Source organism: Sinohyriopsis cumingii, chromosome 9 (genome assembly GCF_028554795.1).
Source record: "Sinohyriopsis cumingii isolate HCF-2022 chromosome 9, ASM2855479v2, whole genome shotgun sequence".
Taxonomy (NCBI): Eukaryota; Metazoa; Mollusca; class Bivalvia; order Unionida; family Unionidae; genus Sinohyriopsis; species Sinohyriopsis cumingii.
The window spans coordinates 5,279,777-5,300,635 of NC_142969.1; the positions used below are offsets into that span (position 1 = coordinate 5,279,777).

Sequence of the window (20,859 nt, forward strand, 5' to 3'; positions counted from 1 at the left end):
GAAACTGTATAGATGTTACAGGGATTCAAAGGTTAAAACGAAGACCATAGATAAATAGAATTCTAAACAATCAACTCTCAATGATTATTTAACAACATATGTACAACACACTCATTCTTTAATAAACGTTACTTTGCAAATTGTTTTACATGTTCCCTATCAAATAGACAACAAGTCATTTAGAAACTGTGTTCCATTTTATTCAACACTTCGTATAAATATATATTATAAAATTAATAATTATGCAACATGTGCTTTACTATTTGTTTTCTCATTGCATTAGAGAACCCTGTGTACCATGAACCAATATGACGCTATTGATTGCACATCTAATGTCGTCGTTATAATTTAAAAATCCATGACATAGGGAGGCGCTTTGAGCGATAATTATAACCACAATGTATGCAAAGCCTTTTTGTAATAGATATAGACGAATGTGCAGTTGGCCAGGCTGGTTGTGATCAACTATGCATAAACAGTGAAGGCAGATATACGTGTGACTGTTACTTTGGATACATTCTCAACAACGATCGGAGGACATGTGTTAAAGGTATGCTATTTTTAGTTGATGTGCATCTGATATTACATTATAGCGGTCTAGCCTAGGTATCATGATGGTGTATGTCCCGCTACAATGTCATAATTTGCGCCTGAAGATCATCAACATGCCATCGAACCCAGCAAGCACCACCTTTCTTGCTTTCTCTAGTCTACCTTGTATTTGGAAAGTCCATCCTTTTTCACGTAGAAGATGAATTTGTTCAGTTGTAAAATAGGCCGTGAGGTTATAACTGGATACGATGATGGGAGAAATTGTTTTACAGTACTTTTTTAAAGAATGGAGTAGAAATATGGCATGCATTTTTGGACATGAATTATCGGTCAAACGCCATCCAAAGAAATGTTTATATCATAAACGTATACCTCATGTAGTGATGCATTTCAAGCACTTCCCTCGTAAATCTGAACGTTCACTCTGACAAGTTTTGAGGCACATTATCACATCAAAATATATTTCAATATTGGAATAGGTTTACTCTTCAGTTTGCTTTTAAAGTAAGATTTAAATTATTCAGATCATCCCCAAAAGATGTGTGCACTTGTTCTCAATACTTGACTGAAATACAGTTTTGTAGTATGGCCTAAAACTAAGAAACAGCGTAATAAGGGACAAGATCAACACTTTGTTTATGTAACCATTTTTCATATCCGCCCTTCCAACTAATATGAACTGCCTTGAAAATGTAGCAAGCATTGGTGATCGTATTCACTTGTACACACAAAATTGATAATATTTAGAACAATGAAATGCTTGTTTTCCTTATTAAAGATTAGTTACCCAATATGGAAAAATGAGTTTAACAAGTGGACTAGGCCAGTACCCTGGAAATTAATGATGCAAGACCAATACGGATATGCACCAAACGTCATCCAGTGTGATTTTCATCTTTGAACAACTTCCTGAGTGCTACCGTTAGTGATAGTATTACCCATGTTCGAAAACGTTCAATGTCACACAGATTAGTGATTAATTTTGTTGTTACAGTTGAAGACCCATGCTCAAGATATAAGAATATAAACTGCAGTCAGATTTGCGTGTTGGACAATCATGATGTTTACTGTTCGTGTTCAACTGGCTACAAATTGCGTTCTGATAACCAAACTTGTGAGGGTACGTCAAATATATTTCTTATATTCTTTCTCTACGAATATGAGTTCTGTGGTAAACCTTACATGTCTTCACAAAATAAGATATGTTACAAAGGATTCTGCTGCAGAGAATAATTACAATATTAATAGTTACATGAAATCAATCGTTCTAAAATTGCAACGTTAATATACTTTAATGTACAATATCTTAAATCATAATTTCATAAATAAAACAAATGGGGAAATTTGCAACTTTGATATAGGTGACTTGGTCAATACATTATTCCGTTTTTATTTTACTGAAATAGTAGGGAAAACCTTTCTTACGGGTGATTGACGAAAATATTCCGTATAACAAGATACATATTTTACACAGACATCAACGAGTGTGATGACAGAATGTTGAATAGATGTAGCGGCGTCTGCACGAATATAAATGGGGGATACATTTGTTCCTGTCCTGTTGGATCCCGCTTAGACAATGATGAAAGAACTTGCTTAGGTATAACTGAATATTCGTATAGTTATGTTGTGCAGGCGATACATATTAGTACTTGAAGCAAGCTTAGAATCCTACTTCATAAGCAGCCGATTGGTCTTTAACTTGAAAGAACTAAATGCCGGTCAGGCAAGAAAACAAGCTGAACTATGTCTCTTATTATGTACCGTTTTTCATGCCGTGGATCGTTTTCGTGAAACATTCTTTCGAGGAAAAATGTGTTCAATCTTGCAACTGCTTGACGTGGACACTTTTAAAGTATGCTAAGTTAAACATAAAGTTTTGCCTATAATTTTATTTCATATTGAATGTATTCAACTCGCATATATACCTTTTTTCCTTTATGGGCGGCTATGACTTTGGCAAATACATGGAACAATTATTTGAGTCAGCTTTGATATAAAATTAATTAGCTAATTACTGCAAGAAGAGCTACCAGTGCCTATATATATATATATATATATATATATATATATATATATATATATATATATATATATATATATATATATATATTACATTGATTACATTGGACATGTTAGCATCCTTTGATATGAGAGAGAGAGTTTAAGATTACAAGTTTGTATCAGTATATCTGTACGTGTGAAATTGCTGTATTACAGCACATATATTGTTCCAGCTTTATATCCATCCTTTTATATGCAGCTGTGTCATTTACGTTGTCACTGTCTTACTTGAGATGTTATATTACCTTTTAACAATAAATTATGTTAGATCAGACAAGTTTCTAACCGGAAGTATCTTGTTTAATAGAGTGCGATGCATTTCACTACGGACCTAATTGTTCCTTTCCTTGCAACTGTGGTGTTGGTGCTGCGAAGTGCGAACCTGTAAATGGTTGTCTGTGTAAAACCGGATGGAATGGAGCAAATTGTGATAAGGACATAAATGAGTGCACGTATCGTCCATGCACACGTGCTAACAGCACCTGTATCAACACCATGGGATCATATATTTGTGACTGCGTGGGTGGTTACATGAATATTAGTGGTGATTGTGAAGGTCTGTATCGATGTTACCATGTTCCTGATGTATATTTCTGTTTCCTTACAAATTTTACTTTCCTAAGATAAACAAATAATGCAAATAAAGAAACTGTTGATTATTACAAACCTACCGATGCAATACATATTGCACAATTGCTGAATGAAGTCACTTATGAAAAGGACCATTGAGTAGTTAAGCAAATGTGGGGTTTGGGTGGCGTAAGTTGTCGCTGCCTCTATTCCAATTCGTCAAAATACAGTTGAATATTGATTATACGACGTGTGGGGGACTAGGATAACATTTGAGACACTACTGTGATGGATTAACCGAACATCACGTAGGTGCTACGTATCCAGAACGACTTTTCATCAGCACTGCATTGAACAAAGCATAAAACAATATTACAAATTATCGTTGTCATTATTATAATAATCTGCGTTGTATACAACAAAGCAAAATATATTGTTGTCAACATATTTTCAATATGCATTAAAACAACCAACATCGAACAAATTGTACATATGATGTGTCAATTAATCACTTGATAATTTAGATTTTTTCACGTGATATTCACTTTTAAGCACGTGTTTTCTTCATTTTAAACAGCACGACTAAGTGAGATTGTAAGCACCGTTTCTTTGGCAGATTGTTTTTATTAAAATTGTCTGTCATTGTAAAATAATTAAATTTGGTCTTTCCAGCATCAAAATCACTGATGTTGTCCCGCGATCCCATTATGGCTTTCAAAGGATTTTTCGACTATTTTTTATCAAAAAGACTTTACATAAAATTATTACCATTCATTGAATTGATGCCTTGGTTATCAAAAGGAGAGACAATCATAAGATCAGCGATTAACAATACACACAGCCTGCTTTTCAATTAATCAGTACTTGCAAGTTGGGCTGACAGGTATCACGATTCAAGAAACAAAACACGCGGCTAATGACGAATGACATACTTCGGATAATGGTTAGCGAGTTCAATATGATTAGCGGATTTCAGGTCGCTAACTTACTTCGATTAAGGGGATGTAGTCGATTAATCGATGTTCAAATGATAGAAATAAAACAGATATAAACAAAGAGCACATGTAGCAGGGACCTGAAGAACAACTAAAATAATACTGGTATTAGTGTAATAGGAGTTCGAATAAATCGGAGTGTACTGTATATGTGCTTTTCGTGTTTTTCTAATGCAACCATTTCATACATTATTTGCAGTTGTTATTATTTTAGGCTGAAAATATAATGATACATTTTATATTACATAATGTACAGATATTGATGAATGCAACAACCCAAGACTGAACGAATGTGATCAAATCTGCAAGAACTCTGCAGGAAGTTACAGTTGTTCATGCCATGAAGGGTTTCTCTCAAATGGGACCAGGTGTCGTGGTAATATAAAATGATAATGTTCTTTGTTAGATTTTGCCCGGGAAAGAAACTATCACCAAAGTCTCATAGCAATTTTAGACTAGTTACATTTGCGTTAATAAACCATTCGTGTTTTGTTGCCGATTCCGTAGAAATGTGATATGTCTGAAATAATCATTGAATATACTGGTATCAATAAAATAGTTCTATAATTACGCAGTCATTCCATCAATCACATGGTTCACACATTTGTCGTAAGGATCAGGCATGATTGTTTCGTGACAACGAGAAAAATAAATTCTGTTATCAAGGAATGATTAGATTACTGTAAATATTAGCTTGGAAAACGAGTAACCTTTCAGTTAGGCAACACTAATCATACATCTCCCTTAAGAATGAATATAACATAATATAAACAGGTCAACGGATTAGCAGTCTACGTGATTCACATGTGCTTGTATAATGTTTAATACAAACCAAACTGTAATTCAATTCTAGGAGCACAATATTTTCAGATCTTTCCCAATGCACAGAAAGCAGTTACGGATGTGTATGCGAAGACGGTTTTAAGCTCTCTGCGTTAGACTCTCATAGCTGCATACGTAAGTATCGAAATAACGTAATATTGTTCTCTTCATAACAATGTTTATTTCTATACTGTCGACTTGTCCAGGTTCCCAGGCACCGTGTCTCATCGTCACGACATATCCAACATACGCACTAGATGTAAAGTAATCCATTTATTTTGCCAATATTTAACAAATTGCGAGAGATAACACTTTTGGAAACATAACAAAGTTCAGTCCGCCAAAATGAAATATGCATAACACATGGAAGAAAACTAGTTGAATAAATCACCGGTATATATGAGGAAACAATTAATCTATCTGACTGTCGGATCAAATTACTCTTTGTTATTTAACATAATAATGGAACAATCCGTGCGTTTTATCGTCTAATGTAATTCTATAGTGTTACGTGTTTAGGTTCTTACAAAACGTAACAAGAAAAAAGTGAAGGCAACAAGCTTTATAAAATTTAACAAATAATTTATTTCCCTAGACAAACAAGGTAATAATGGGAAAAAGAAGTTACGGTTTTACGAATCAAATCCGAAAATTATCCAAAAATTAAGAAATAGAAGTCCTAGTAATAAAAGTCCTTATTAAACTGAGTTTCAATCCCGATTAAATCCAAAATGGAAGACGATGAAGTATGATGTGGTCAGCGTCGTACTGATGAGTCAACAGTTCTTTGTTGAATCACAGAAAATAATATTCCAGTTTTTGACTTCTGTATAAATTTCGATAAATGTCCTTCTCCAAGATTTAGTTTAGAGCAATAGTATTTCCAGCGAAAATAATCATTTTTCTTAACAATAATCTGACGAAAAGTTAAATAATTACCCCAAAACTGGTCAAAAATAAAGCGTCTTAACTTGTCAAGTGTTAAGGCAAAAATAACTAGTATTTCTAAAAAAATCAGTAATAAATCTCACTACAACGCGAAACAGATGCCCGGATGTGGTTCAATCCTCTGAAAAGATAAGAGTTTGTAACAATTGCTACATGTTATTTGTCACGTACTGCAAGTATGGCCTCGAATCCTCTTTTTGAATCTTATTTTGAGAAAGTATAAAAAATAAAAAATAAAAAAAGTGTTTTCTGCAAACTATCACTGGTTCTGAGTCAAAGTCAGGAACTAGGTCAGCATTAGATACAATGTTTCAATAATGTTGTTAACGTCAAAAACAAATAATCAGTCAGAACTGAACGCTGTTCCAGTAAATAAATTTACATTACAATAGCAAGTAATGGAATACAAAAATTAAAACTTACAAACAAACATTTACATTAAATCAAATATAAATTAAATCAAATATACAAAACAATATTTGCAAAAGGATGATTCTTATGTAAATCATATTTACGACAAAAGGTTACGTTCATTTCAAACAGCAGACAAAACAACTTATATCCATGAAACCAACACTAAACATAAACGTCAAGATACACTATCGACTTCTAAATGTTGCAATGACCTATAAGCAGGAGCTTTAACAAAGTAAGAAACAAAAAATAAATAACTGAGGAAAGTTTATAAAACGGGGAAACTATACTTCTATTGTGTGCTGCCATCGGACCAGCTTAGTGGTTTAAGAATAGTCCAAATATTGATTACAATGTCTATTCCACATATAACCAAACCTTTTTTGGACTAATTTGTATGACGGAAACATTGATATCGAAAATGAAACGCTCTTGAGTTTTATCAAGAAATTACATCCCAGTAAAATTATTCATAGTGCTCCTAATGGTGTATCTGGATGACAAATATGGTTAAAAAGATCAAAAACATCAACACTACTACTACTACTACAACTACATGCAACGTGTTATGGATTATTTGCTGGGTTAAGTGTAATCACAAGAACTCGAAATGTGTTGTATACTCATGCCTGAATGCAAGTTTGAAGAGATGGCATTGGGAATATTATATTTTGTGATTTAGGACAAATTTCAATGTGTTTTCAATTGCAATATCAAGTATCGTTCCTTATGTGTGTGCTCTATATTTGGAGCAAAACTGTACTAAGTTTACATTAGGTTGAAAAAAACTTCTTGATACTTCGCACCATGAAAACAGCACACTTTTAAATCATATTATTAACATGTAAATTAATATCGGAACAATTAGTTGTATCAGTTTATTTTCTAATTAACTTTGCTCGTACAAATGATTCCTTAGAACATATTTTGAGCTTTAGCTTGTCTTTATTATCCATGAATACGGTATAATTTTGATAATTCCCCGATAGTGACCAACGAAATAGTATTTTAAGCCTTAGATTCATTGAAATGATTTTCAAAAAATAAAAATGAAAATAAATATTTATTTAAGCACCATGACTCCCATTTTTGTGTACATTGCCATATCACACTGTTAATTCAAGTGAGTACGGATTGACCTACCCTACCGCGAACATATTATTCTGATAAAATATTGTGATTATGTGCCAAATCATACCTTAAAGTGAATAGGATACAAATGTAGCATATGAACATTGTGAATTACACGATATATTTAAAGATTACTGGTTATCATTCAATAAACAAACGAATGTAATGTAACGTCATAAAATTATCGCGTTCCTTAAATGTTTCTTAAGAATAAGACCGACTTTCTATGAGGAACAACATTATTTTTCATGTTATTTGGTTCGCGTTTCTGTGGGAAAGCTCGTTAATCAGCTACTTCTTTTTCAAATATGTAATAAATTAAAAGATTTCTTAAAGTGAACACTTTAACCCACGTACATAGACGCTACCTCATAAAGATTACTCTATCCCGTTCCATTTTCAAACGATATTGTTATAAATTTATATTTGATTTTTCAGCATGTACAAACAACACCTTTGGGCTAAATTGCAGCAACTATTGTCCTTGTAATACGTCCAATTCTCTAACCGTCAGCCAAACCTGTGATCACGTGAATGGCACCTGTTTCTGCAAGGAAGGATGGATGGGACCTGACTGTAGTCAAGATATAAACGAATGTGAATTTGAGCCAGCAGCATGTCAGAATATTAATAATTCAGGTTGCTATAACATGGAGGGATCATTCGAATGTCTCTGCCATTTTGGGTATAAATCTGACGGAAAAGGAGAATGTACGGAAGGTATAAATACCTTTTTGTGACCAGCATTTTTAAGACTTGTTTTTATGAAAATATTGATTGAAGATTTTTATGTAACCTTATCAAATCTTATCTTGTTTATTACCTTTCCTTTTTCAAATTATAGTATATTTGTTATTTAATAAGAATATTAACCAAACTCAATCTGAGCCTAACATTTGTTGTGTTATATACAGCGAAAGAGATAGAAAGACATCAGAGAGGGGCATAATTTTAAATACGAAATATAACAATTACTTAGAGCAAACGAAGACAGATAACATATTAAATAAACTCTTCTTAGCTGAGCTGAAGCCGTATTGTACACCCATTTATTCCATACCCATCTCTCTCTCTCTCTCTCTCTCTCTCTCTCTATATATATATATATATATATATATATATACATACATACATACATACACACATACATAGGTAGAGAGAGAGAGAGAGAGAGAGAGAGAGAGAGAGAGAGAGAGAGAGAGAGAACATAATGGGACATAACATCAATAACGTTGAATTAGTTTGTCTAACACTTCGAAATAATGTAGATTTTTTAAAACTATAGTCTCTAAATTCTAGAAGACACAAAAACGTATTTAGTAGTGATAATAATCATTACGTTATCATCGGGAATGTCGTACGAATGTAAGCAATAAAATTCATTTCTCCCCGCCTAATGTGTGATTGTGAACTGTTATGTAATTTGGTGTAGCTGAACCTGCAATAATAATTAAGAATATTTTACAAAATTAGTCAAACGACTTGATATTGCAATGCAGTGTATGTCTTTAAACAGGAAGGAGAAAAACGTAATTTAATCTTAACTCTGAGTAATATACAACAGTTTTAATGAACACGGGGAATGTGAGGAGTAATATACAACAGTTTTAATCAACATGGGGCATACGATCTTATTTTTCTTGTATGATTTATGTTTTTGATATTTTGTTAAACAGTTGTTCAGATAGCCACGACGGAGATACCTGCTATTGTTCAAGGTATGTATAAGTACCGCTTGCAACATGTGTTATATTAACAGATGCATGTTAGATTTATATTACATCTGTACCTGAATTATAAACGCGTTTCCTGCCGGCATATATTATGCACGTCAGCCATCCTTTTTGACGTCACTGGTAATTATAAATTCTTGAAGAGCACATACTTCTGAAGTTTAAATTATTTGTTGGTATGATAGTATACGGAAATAAAACAAGTTTTCTTTAACCCAAAGGTTGTATGCCGATAACAATAATTTTCAGAGTTGTCTGGGGAATATCAGCATTATAAAGGAAAATTGCAGAACGTTCCAAGCCTTGCAAATTTTATGAATATACTATACTTTACACATCTTTGAAGTTATCCAATACTGTAATCACATAAATATGTGTCTTTTAGTGGGGTATAAACGTATTGAGAGCAGCATCACGTTAGACCTTAAACTGCCCGGATACATCGATATCAAAGTTCCTGAAAACTACGCAAAAATAAAGACAGAGGCTAAGAAAGCGGTAAGAAAATAATAAGAGCGGACGAGATTCATCAAGTATCTTTCATTTCGATTCAATAGATTAATTATGGTACAGTAATATGCGTTTCCTAGTAATGGTTTTTCTAAAGTACAGCCACGAATATAGAAAGCGAATGTTGATCTTTCCCTTATCCATTTGCTATTCATACATAAGGCTGACTTTACTATAGCTCATTTCCCCACGTAATTGTGGAGGTGAAAGCGAATGTGCGTGCGTGTGTGTAAATGTCCAGCTGAGTCCATAACAATGCATCCCCAATGTAATGTACAGGTGTTATTTTCAACTATTCTACTTTTAATTTAATTTATTCTGCAAAGCTGCCACATATATACAGGATACCTATGAACCAATAAATGACGCGTTCTTAGTTAAACAATATCTTTGATACAAGCTTTTGATTTATTGTTACGAAATTGCAGGAACATGACTTCAATATATAATAGATTTACATTTATTGCAGTTTCTATTCATTCATCCGATTGAACGTTTTCTCTGAACCATGTAGATATAAAAACAGTCAAATAATACTAGGACGGAGTATTTCCCAATATTGAGTTTAAGTCAAAGAACACTATTATTCTTCATTTGCTCGACCTTTTATGCGCATTGGTAAAGATAGCGTAGGCCGAATTGTAGATTGCCGATATAATTGTTCTTTAGGTAATTAGTTCGTTGGAAATAATTAGTATTGTACCATTAGATAAACATACAAAAATAAAATTATTAAAATTGTCACATTACATAATTACAAAGCATGTGATATAAGAGGATATTAAATTAATAAAAATTAGTAATGGCTTTGCGTTAGTGGCATATATAATCACAACGATGCTGACTAATGTTTTTGGAGTGACTCAGAGTAAACATTTCGTACTAATTATGCGTTTTTATCAATATTTTATTCTATTAAATGACGTGCGATTTACTCCTACTCGAGCGGTAGGTTCACGAATCGTAAAGTGTGTTTAATTGCATTTTGTTTCGTTTTCTAATTAGCTCGAAAAATTCTACATATCAAGCATGGGTCAGGCATTTGAAACAATATACATATCGTCCATCCGGTAAGATTTCGCACCCAGTATAACCTCTCAACCATGTTTAAAAATGAATAAACACATGCCAGCACCTACACATGTTTGTAGGTATAATTGTTTTTTTCTCTCTTGTTTAATAGCAAAATCATACTAATAAAATGTGTCCAATATATGTTCAAAAATAAATAAATGTACATTTAATTAGGAACATATTCTTTCTTTATGTAACTCTCGCTGACACAAAATACATCCTTGTATCTGACAGGCTACAATAAATGTTTGACCAGTGGTTAATAAAGAATGACACGTTTCTGGTGAATGTCAGATCTTCGATACATGAAATATTTCGATGTTAATCTGGTTGAAAACATATGTCTTCTATTTTATCGTTAGTCGAGGAAGCTTGATTGTGGATTACGTCATCGTCACAAAGAACTCAGATGAGGCTCTCGTGATGTTGGCTGAAGCAAACTCTGAGTTAGCCACGGGGCAGAAGATAACACTGGCTGAGCAAAACACTACCGCCATAAGACTGACTGTCGAAGGCAAACAATGTACTGTATTTGTTAATATACTTTTGTTTTCGAATTAGTTTGCACTGTATCAAGCCAAGTTAAAGTAATAGATGATAGCTTGCGTTTGTTAAGGCCCATAATATTAGAAGTGTTGATAGTAGTATTTTGCTTGCCTTACGTCCTCTGTAAAATCACATTGCTGTCATTATTTCAAACTCAGTAATTAATACATCGACAACACTATTTTGTATTAAATCTAAAGCATTCAGGTTACTTAATTCGGACGAGACTCTTTTTGGTGCTGCGAAGGTCTTCAACCAATAACACCTTTTTGCTTCCTGCCCCTTGGGGAAGAGACACGTGGGTCATGAACAGTGTCGCTTTTTCATCGGTGATGTGAAATTTGTCGTTGGATTGTTGCCCGTGTTGAATCTTGTCGATGACCTTGCAATGTGTCAATTCTGCTGAGCTGCTACACTCGATCCAAACGGAGCACTTCAAACTGTCGTGATGAATGGAAAATTTCAAGCGATCGTCTTCTCTGGATTCACATTGCCGTTTCAATGTAGTTAATAAAGAATCCCACAAATCGGCGATGAACTTCTCTGCTTTCTCTAACGGTACTTCGGACTTGAAATCTTTAAACTTCACCGTGTAAGTGTAAGCCGTAGTTCTACATTTTCTAGAGGAGCGCTTTCCCGTCTCTCGACTGTTTTAGCAGTTTGAGAGATTAATGGAGGTGGACTTGGTTGGGTGTAGAATCTCTGGGTCTGGATTCTTACTCAAATCATCTTCAAAATCGCCGGCACGAATTTGAGCCAAGACTTCAGCTTCTTCGCGAGGTGATAAGTCACGTTTCTGCCTCTTACTTTCTTTTACTTTCTCGACTAAATGATACGATCGTTTCATCTAGACTGCAAAAAGTCAAATGAGTATATTTGAACCACCATGGGCCCTTTATATCCATGTCAGACCAGTGTATATTAAAAAAGTCAATGTCTTCCCTTCTAGTATTTATTTTATTCGTAAACCGACCAGAAGATGGACGAGCCAATACAGATCGAACTTCTGATCAGAGCTTTGCGCGGTGTTATTCAAATGTTTTCTTCAGACAAGCCGACGGACTACTCTCCCTCATTTCAAGATTAAAGTCAACATAATTGCGATATCTGTAAGAATAAGGGACATTTGGCTACAGATTGTCCAGAGCGTCCAAAAAAGCAAGACAGGTGCAGAAGAGACAAAGGTCAACATACCTTTTATCATTGTCAAGAGAAAGGACATTGGTCTTCAGAATGCCCTAAACACAAGAGCAAGAGGAAGAGAGAAATTCCGTACAGGAAGAAGAAGAGGTACCCTCCCAAATAGAAGAACTCAGACACGTACAAAAATAGAAAAAATAGAAGAAAGAAGACGAGGAGAAAGTGAGGAAGAAGAGGAGAAAAAGCCTGCAAAAGTGAGATATTTAAAAACAGAGAGAGAGAGAGAGAGAGAGAGAGAGAGAGTCAACAAAGACACAAAAGAAGTCTATGAACCTTTTAAAGTATTGCTGTGTGATATTGGGTTGTAAACGTTGCACCAGAATAGACCAGACAGAAAACGTAAGTGTCTCATGGTTTTGATTTTTTAGAATATGGACCTACACTCACTCATTCAATTGGAAAAAAGGGCTTTCGAGTTTTAATTGATTTTGGCAAAATGAATGATGTCTTTTTGAGAGAGTTGAGTGGCCCTGAAGAGAACCGTTGAGTGCTTGTGTTTTTAAACAAACAAGCTCAGGAACCGGACGTAATCATCTTTAACTGCCTTAAACCTTTGCCACGGCCAAGGCCTACTTCTTGACTTGCTCCTGGCAATGATTTGGTAGAAATCACTAGGAGTGGAATCTCAGGATTGGACTGTTTGGCTCGGGTAGTTTTTTTTCTCTTCGGTCGTAATAAAGAAGTCTGATACATTTGCTTCAGACTCCTTAACGCTGCTAAAATATCTAAGAGTACTGTCACCCTTAGACTTTCACTGTCCTCCTTCTCTCTTAGATCTGTTTTATTCTGTGCTGTTGCTTCTTCTTCCTGTCGTGTCCTTCTTGCCACTTCTTCTTCTCGTTGTTGTTGTTGAAGGAAAAAAGATCGTATTGCTTCTTCTTGTTGATATAAAAAAAAATCCAATTCTTCTTTCGGTCTCTGTTTAAAATACTCGACGTGTGGTAAAGAAAGAGAAGGCGGCGAAAGAGCTGGTATAGGAACTATATCTTTCGAAGAAGAAAGAAAATCGACTAAATCCCTATTAAAATCGGTCTCTTCTGGAAGTAAGACTGTATTGACTTTGGTAGCCGCTGATATACCATTGCTTCTCGTCTCTACGGTCGGTGCACTCCAATTCAGCGTCTTCTTAGTTTTCGTCATGTTGCAATATTCCGTCGCATTGATTCACTATGCACAGACGCTAGCGTATCTATATAGGTAATGTGACGTCACGGGCAACTCTCTTCGGATTGGAAGACAGACTCGAAACTGTGACTGAATTTTGTAACTCCTGTTTGGATTGATGAAAAAAACTTTATCCGTTTCGATCCGCACTTCCACTATTAATAACCGCGGTACATTTCATTCCCTTCACCTGTTTTCGACACGAGATGTGAAACCTTGTCCGTAAACGTTCCCATGACCTTTTTGACTGAGATTTCTATTGTCCATAGGGTATTCCACTATACTACGTATGAGCCATGTAACTTCTCCCTCGAACTGAGACACCGGGCCATTTTTCACATGCGTAGGAATTAATCCGATGTTGATCGGCGACATATGTGGGTAAACCGATTTCAGTCGAAAGCTAGGACCCAATATTTTTTATGACCTCTGCGTTGGGAAAATACTAAATCAACGCCACGTTCTATCAGGTTGTCTTCAGCTCAAGTTCGCCGTTCCAAGAATTGCAGCGCCCCAGTTGATCATCAATATTCACCTGACTCTTCTTTTAATCTGATTCACGCATTTCTTTTCAGATCCGCTTTAAAAAAAGCGGGCTTGTATCCTTCCATTTCCTAATAGATTCAATATGTGCGCAAAGTACCAGTGTTGTTACTAGACTATCACGAACGGAATTTGTCGAATATATCATATCATTACTTTTTGAGAATAGAATTACGAGTGACTTCGTTGACATTATCAATGGTGTCATGTCTTTATTCTAGACTGATTATTTGAACGTCGTTTAAATTTAACATTTTGATTATTTCAAATCATTTCTACTGTTCAAACCTTAGTTAGATTATAATATGGTGAAGTGTATGATCAACTGCGGCATTGGAGCTTTAATGCATACATAGTGCAAGTGTACATTCACAACTTCGGTCATCAGTTGTGTTTATTAATGTTTGTTTGACTTTGTAGACCAAATTTGAGAAAGGTACGTGAGGTATTGATGTCTTAATATTTGCATGTGGATACTAAATTATATTCGTAATACAACTTTGCATCTTTGCATAGCCATTAACGTTTGCATTAATCTGGATGCGATTATTCCATGTTACTTATAGTATTTTCCGGCGGTTCGCAAGTGGATATGTTATGTAGCAGTTTCCTGTCAGTAGCAGGGGAGTGTACCACGGGACAAGAATGTAAAGTTGTACACCAAAAGCCACGATGCAGGTTAGCCTTGAAAAACATTCGCTTTGAATTTAACAACAAACTGTCCTGTATATAAAACTGGATAATATTCATCAGTGTTCATGGATATAGATTCATCTAATATCCCTTCGGATTGAAAGCCCCTTTAAAGCAATTAAACCAGAATTTTAAGATAGTAATGTATCCATATTGTTTGGGATGAAGCTTAAGTTTGATGAAACTTAACATCCACTTCAAGACCAAAATAGTCCATTAAACGGACGACTAATTTATCCTACTAAACTAATTACATATATCATTTTGATATATATTTCGTTAAGCAAGATGACCAAGATTTAAATAGACATAGCATGCAATATCTCCTTGGCGTACCAAAACTCGGGATGGAAACAGATAAACAATATATATATATATATATATATATATATATATATATATATATATATATATATATATATATATATATATATATATATATTGTCTGATTCAATCACTGACTGCTTGAGTGATTTTTAAACTTCTGTACACTATCAACTGCTCTTTCATTTTTCAGTCAAGTGGAGAAGAAAGGTATGTTTGAAGTTGTTTATCTAATCTCTCAAAACATTTGTTTTGGCCAACAGTAGCATCTCCTACTAGCTTCTGCTAACTCTAATTGCTTTACTTTATACCTCGACGTATTTGGTTTTATCGTGAGAAAGATTTGAGAGAATTTCATTCATGACAATATTCTTATTTTGGCCGTTGTATTTTATATTACCTTTCGGCACTTAAGAATATACAGTTACCTCTCTTGCGATTACAACACTGAAACAAATATGAAGATGTTTTAAGATTCATATATTTTACATGTTGTTTAAAAAATTTAAATTGAATAAATGTGTTCCCTTCACATGCTTGTCATGGTAGATTGATATACCATGTGTATTTTTTATGCTTGGGTTCTGATTCTCTTACGAATTCTTATAAAGGAACATGGACCAGATTCACTAACAACAACCATTGAGATAATTATTGAGTGCTATATAATCTGGGGTGTCGATTTTTCATATTAGTTTCTCCAAGACAATTCAGTGAAGAGAGTATTAAGACACTGTACTGCATTCAAACAAATATAGGAATTGTGATTTCTTTGCTGCGATTGTGCTATTTAACATTTCTATGTATCATACGTGTTTTACTAAAGTTAACATTTCATGTGATCGTTGACAGTCACGAAAATATCTAAGTCATATATATTGCATCTCATTTTGTCTTTTGTTTTGTCTAGATGCCTCTGATCTGTACGTGCCAATTGGGATTGGGGCAGCTGTTTTTGTTGTACTGTGCTTTGTGATTATTGTAGTTATTATTAGGTCACGAAAATCAAAAAGCAAAAAGATAACCGTTGAGTTCAGCAACAACAGGTATGGCGTTTCGATACCGTATATATCACTAATGACAAATAGCTTATATTTTGTGAGTTTAAGTTGGAACTTAATATTTTAACAGTTTTATAATTTAATACTGAACGTGCATGCGTATTGTACATTTTTTCCTCTGATATGAATCTATTATAAAAGTTATCAATGTGTAGCAGCGTTTTTAAATTTGGAGATTATAATTAATAATCATTTCGAAGTTTTTCACGCATATGTAATATGTTAAGGTTCTCTGGTTCATTGAACATATCATCATCCACATGCGGTCAAAACCAATATGGAAATTATATATTCCGATAATCAAAATAAGGCTACGATACTTATGCCCGACATTTTTGTGTGCATAATTAAAACATCCATGTTCCTTATATAGAATAAAGTCATGGTCATTTGCATAGAGACACAATTCATTAGAAGACAAGCGGAGCAAGATTGCAAACACTAATGACATACCTATGTAAAGATCAAAGACCAACCGTTTGCGAGATTTAAGTTTGAATATGAATATATATATATATATATATATATATATATATATATATATATATATATATATATATATATATATATATATATATATATATATATATATGTATTGGATATGGTTGTGTTCGCGTGTGTGTGTGGAAGGAAAGGGAGGATTCTGGTTAAAAATCTATTTTTTAAATATATTATTTGCTAAGGAAGGGAGTACACGACCTATGGATTGCAAACCAACGGTCCATTTAATGATATATCAAATTATGGCTCAAAGGTATACAAGGGTGCTTGGAAATAATACAGGTTCAGTACGACAGGGTGGTTCACAGGAGACAAAACATAACATTAACATAAAAAACAAAGACACTCACATGCACACGCATGCAAAGAGTGACACGCATTGAATATTCTCCCTTTAAAGTTTGGATCACAGGAACGTAATTATCAATAGTAACGACAGATATCTCAACTATGTATTACATACTAGAAGATAAACCTATTGAAATTCAACATCTCTTTCATTCATCATTGTCTTATCTGCAGACAAAAGCTATTTTTCAAGCCATGTAGCGTTTGCCTGGATTACTCTTTTTCTGTTCTGTTTGAACGAAGGCCATTCGATTTTTATACAGAATGTTGTCCCTCTATACAAAGAATGTAAATATGTATTATAGGATTTGTGGTTAGATTTCACTGTATAGAACCTTTGGGATATTGACTGCGTCGTTCTCTTACCTTTTTGTGCAAGTGAGAGAGCGAGAGAGATGGAGAGATATAACAATAGTGGGATGTTGCTCTCTCTCTCTCTCTCTCTCTCTCTCTCTCTCTCTCTCTCTATATATATATATATATATATATATATATATATATATATATATATGTTAGATATGATAGTTGACAGAGTGACACCGAACACTAATAAAATGTTGCAATTGTTTGTGATTTAGTGAATCCAGTTCCAGCCAGAGTAAGGATAGACGCCATCACAGTGAACCGGATTTCAATGAAAGAGGAGCGATGGGTATAAGTCATATTCATGTCTCATCCTAATTTAACTCGTATATAATTCCCCTCAATTCGACGGACGATTAAACGTTTTCTCTCATAAAAAGCTCAATAAAGATTTTAGTACATAATATTTATCGTCACCTAAGCATGTGAAAATAAGAAACTGTGAGCACCCTGAGTTACTCGACATAATGTTTCAATGATTATATTTTACAAACGAATGCACACGAATATCATTTCTAAAAGAATGCGAAAAAATACTCATATAAGTCTGATAAGTTATCAGAAGTTATGAAATCGCGTAGACCCTCCTTAAACGAACATATAGAAAGCTCGGGAAGTTCTTGAAAGTGTAAGAAAGGAGCATGAAATCTCTTTTCATCGCATCTACAATTTTTAATACTTTTGAACAATTGTGGCTATTGAATAGATAATCAATTTGTCCCTTTAAACATTGAGTCTATTTAAACGTTTTGATACAAAGCAATATTTAATAGGACCAGGCCAGAATGGAAAGCCCGGACCAAAACAAGGATATGAAATGAATCCATTCCCACCAAATGTAGAGGTATGTAAATCAATGATTTATAACAAACAAAAGCAAATAGTGGGTTTAATTTTGCTGTATACAAGTATATATATATATATATATATATATATATATATATATATATATATATATATATATATATATATATATATATATAAGCAATAAACTGACAACGAACAGTGCGAAACTAGTAATAGACAAGACAAACAAATAAAACAGAAAAACGGTTCTGTTATTTAATTTAATGAAGAAAACTAACTCCAAACCAATGGAACCGCAATGGTTAAAAAAATGGCCCTTTCGTATGCTAACATTTATATGGGAAAACTGGAGGGCCAACTTTTGGCAACGGTTGAAAGTACACCATACCAGCGGGTAAACTTTATCGATGTTATAGAAATGAAGTGGCAACATGGAAGAGAAAGTCTGGTTGATTTCATATCAATGGCAAACTACTTCCTTCCCTCAATAAAATTCACGGCAAAAGTCTCCAACTCAAACCACGTTCTCCTGGACACAACAACCAGACTGGTAGTAAACAAACTTCATACAGACATTTACTCGAAACCAACAGACAAACACCAGTATCTTCTCCCAACCAGCTGTCGTCCAAAACACTGCATTGGGAACATCCCATATAGCCAGGCACTGAGGACACGCCGAATTCGTTCCGACAATGAAACGTTCCTAAAAACGGTCTGAAGAGCTATCTGAACATTTCATTTACCGAAGCAACCCAAAGGGCTAAACAAACAAACCGCGATGAGCTTCTAAAATATGGAAAGAAGGAAACGGCTGATAGGATAACATTTATCCTGACCTACCATCCAGGCATCCCCAAAGTAGGTAAAATCATCGGGAAACCCAATCCCATCTTGGAATTGTCGGACGCACTAAAGTTAATCCTCCCTACCAAACCTGTAGTAGCCAACCGGAGACAAAAAAATCTCAAGGACATCCTAGTCAGGGCGAGGCTAACGCCAATCACTAATCAAGACCACCCTAATCAATATGGCCCATGTGGCGATAAAAGGTGCAAAACCTGTCAACATATGATAGAGACCAGGACATTTTCTAGCACAGGGACTAGAGAAAAACTAAACATACATGGTCCAAATAAAACGTCCAAAGCAGAGAATGTAATTTATCTCCTCTCATGTAAGATCTGTATCCTAAAGTATGTCGGAGAAACTGAACAGCTACACAAAAGGATCAACCTTCATAGATCTGACTGGATGACAAAGAAGCTGTACAGATTCCCGGTCGCAGAACATTTCTCCTTCCCTGGCCACACATTCAGTGATATAACACGTATTGCAATTGCTCACAACCCCAACTGGAGTCCCCAAACCAGGAAGGAAAAGGAATCTTACTGGAAACGCCGCCTTAGAACATTGAAACCAAGCGGTTTAAACCAAGAACACTAGAAAAAGATATCCATTCACGATTAAAATTATCATTAGTAGCCGAGACATTTTATTTTAAATAATTCTCTAAATTTGCTTAATAGCTTATAATTACTACTATAACAAAGTAATATCCAGGATATAATTTGCACTTACATAAGTTTACATAAAATAACAGATGTTGTTACGGCTCATGGATTTCTAGGTCAATAAAAATATTTTTCAGCATCCTCAACAAGTTGAAATAAACTATTTGAAACATAATACATATGAAGGTTTAATTCCTGTAGAAACAGCCATATAAAGTTTCGTAAACATAACCGTTTTGTTTTCTATTTTATTTGTTTGTCTTATCTATGTTTTGCATTTGCCTTTGAAAATGACTCATTAAGAGTCGAAACCTCCCAGGCTACTTGGATACTAGTTCTGCACTGTTCGTTGGTAGTTTATTGCATTTATCATAATCAATCCCTTATACACGTGATCCCTTGCTGGATCCAGTGCACTTGAAAGGACTGTTATTCGCCATATGATTTGTAATATATATGTGTGTGTGTGTGTGTGTGTGTGTGTGTGTGTGTGTGCATAATATGTACGTTGTATCAATGATGTACCACGTGATGTAAAACCTTTTCATTAAAAACAAATTCGGCTTGCCCCCCCCCCAATTTAATGACAAATTTATACGATTGATATATCATTGGTACACACACACACACACACTATACATATATTTTATTTATATCATACACAAATACACATATGTGCCCTATGAAAGGAGTTAAGATTCACTATAGGCAAAAATGTATTGACCGGTTGAATGAACTCCTCACATCCATGTCGACTTTGTCCGCTACAAAATGTACTTATGTTCTTTTCGTGGCTATTCACAATCACCTTTGCATATTGATAAGTTTAATGTTTTTTTTTTGTCTACTTTATTCACTTTGATTAAATCAAAATAAGACACATTAAACATGAAAGATGGTTTGATGAAGAAATTAGTATGTATAATACAAGCGAAATCCTCAACGCCCGACTTTTCGCGGATTGTCGCCCGAATCTTCCTAC

At 34.4% G+C, this 20,859-nt stretch overlaps 1 protein-coding gene across 4 annotated transcripts in view; it reads left to right on the plus strand.

The window, feature by feature from the left end:
• LOC149791209 (uncharacterized) overlaps positions 1-20,859 on the plus strand; it is a 77,690-nt gene that overhangs the window by 52,769 nt on the left and 4,062 nt on the right. For 3 of the 4 annotated variants that reach the window (XM_089969675.1, XM_089969677.1, XM_089969676.1), the window contains exons 28-43: positions 425-550; positions 1,547-1,672; positions 2,027-2,152; positions 2,924-3,172; positions 4,438-4,557; positions 5,052-5,138; positions 7,935-8,216; positions 9,173-9,214; positions 9,615-9,727; positions 10,745-10,809; positions 11,176-11,336; positions 14,833-14,944; positions 15,477-15,493; positions 16,194-16,329; positions 17,772-17,845; positions 18,330-18,400. In XM_089969675.1, coding sequence (XP_089825801.1) covers positions 425-550; positions 1,547-1,672; positions 2,027-2,152; positions 2,924-3,172; positions 4,438-4,557; positions 5,052-5,138; positions 7,935-8,216; positions 9,173-9,214; positions 9,615-9,727; positions 10,745-10,809; positions 11,176-11,336; positions 14,833-14,944; positions 15,477-15,493; positions 16,194-16,329; positions 17,772-17,845; positions 18,330-18,400 — 1,907 coding nt within the window. Of the gene's footprint in view, positions 1-424; positions 551-1,546; positions 1,673-2,026; positions 2,153-2,923; positions 3,173-4,437; positions 4,558-5,051; positions 5,139-7,934; positions 8,217-9,172; positions 9,215-9,614; positions 9,728-10,744; positions 10,810-11,175; positions 11,337-14,832; positions 14,945-15,476; positions 15,494-16,193; positions 16,330-17,771; positions 17,846-18,329; positions 18,401-20,859 lie in introns of those variants that run through there. The other variant, XR_016423321.1, reaches the window with a different exon arrangement.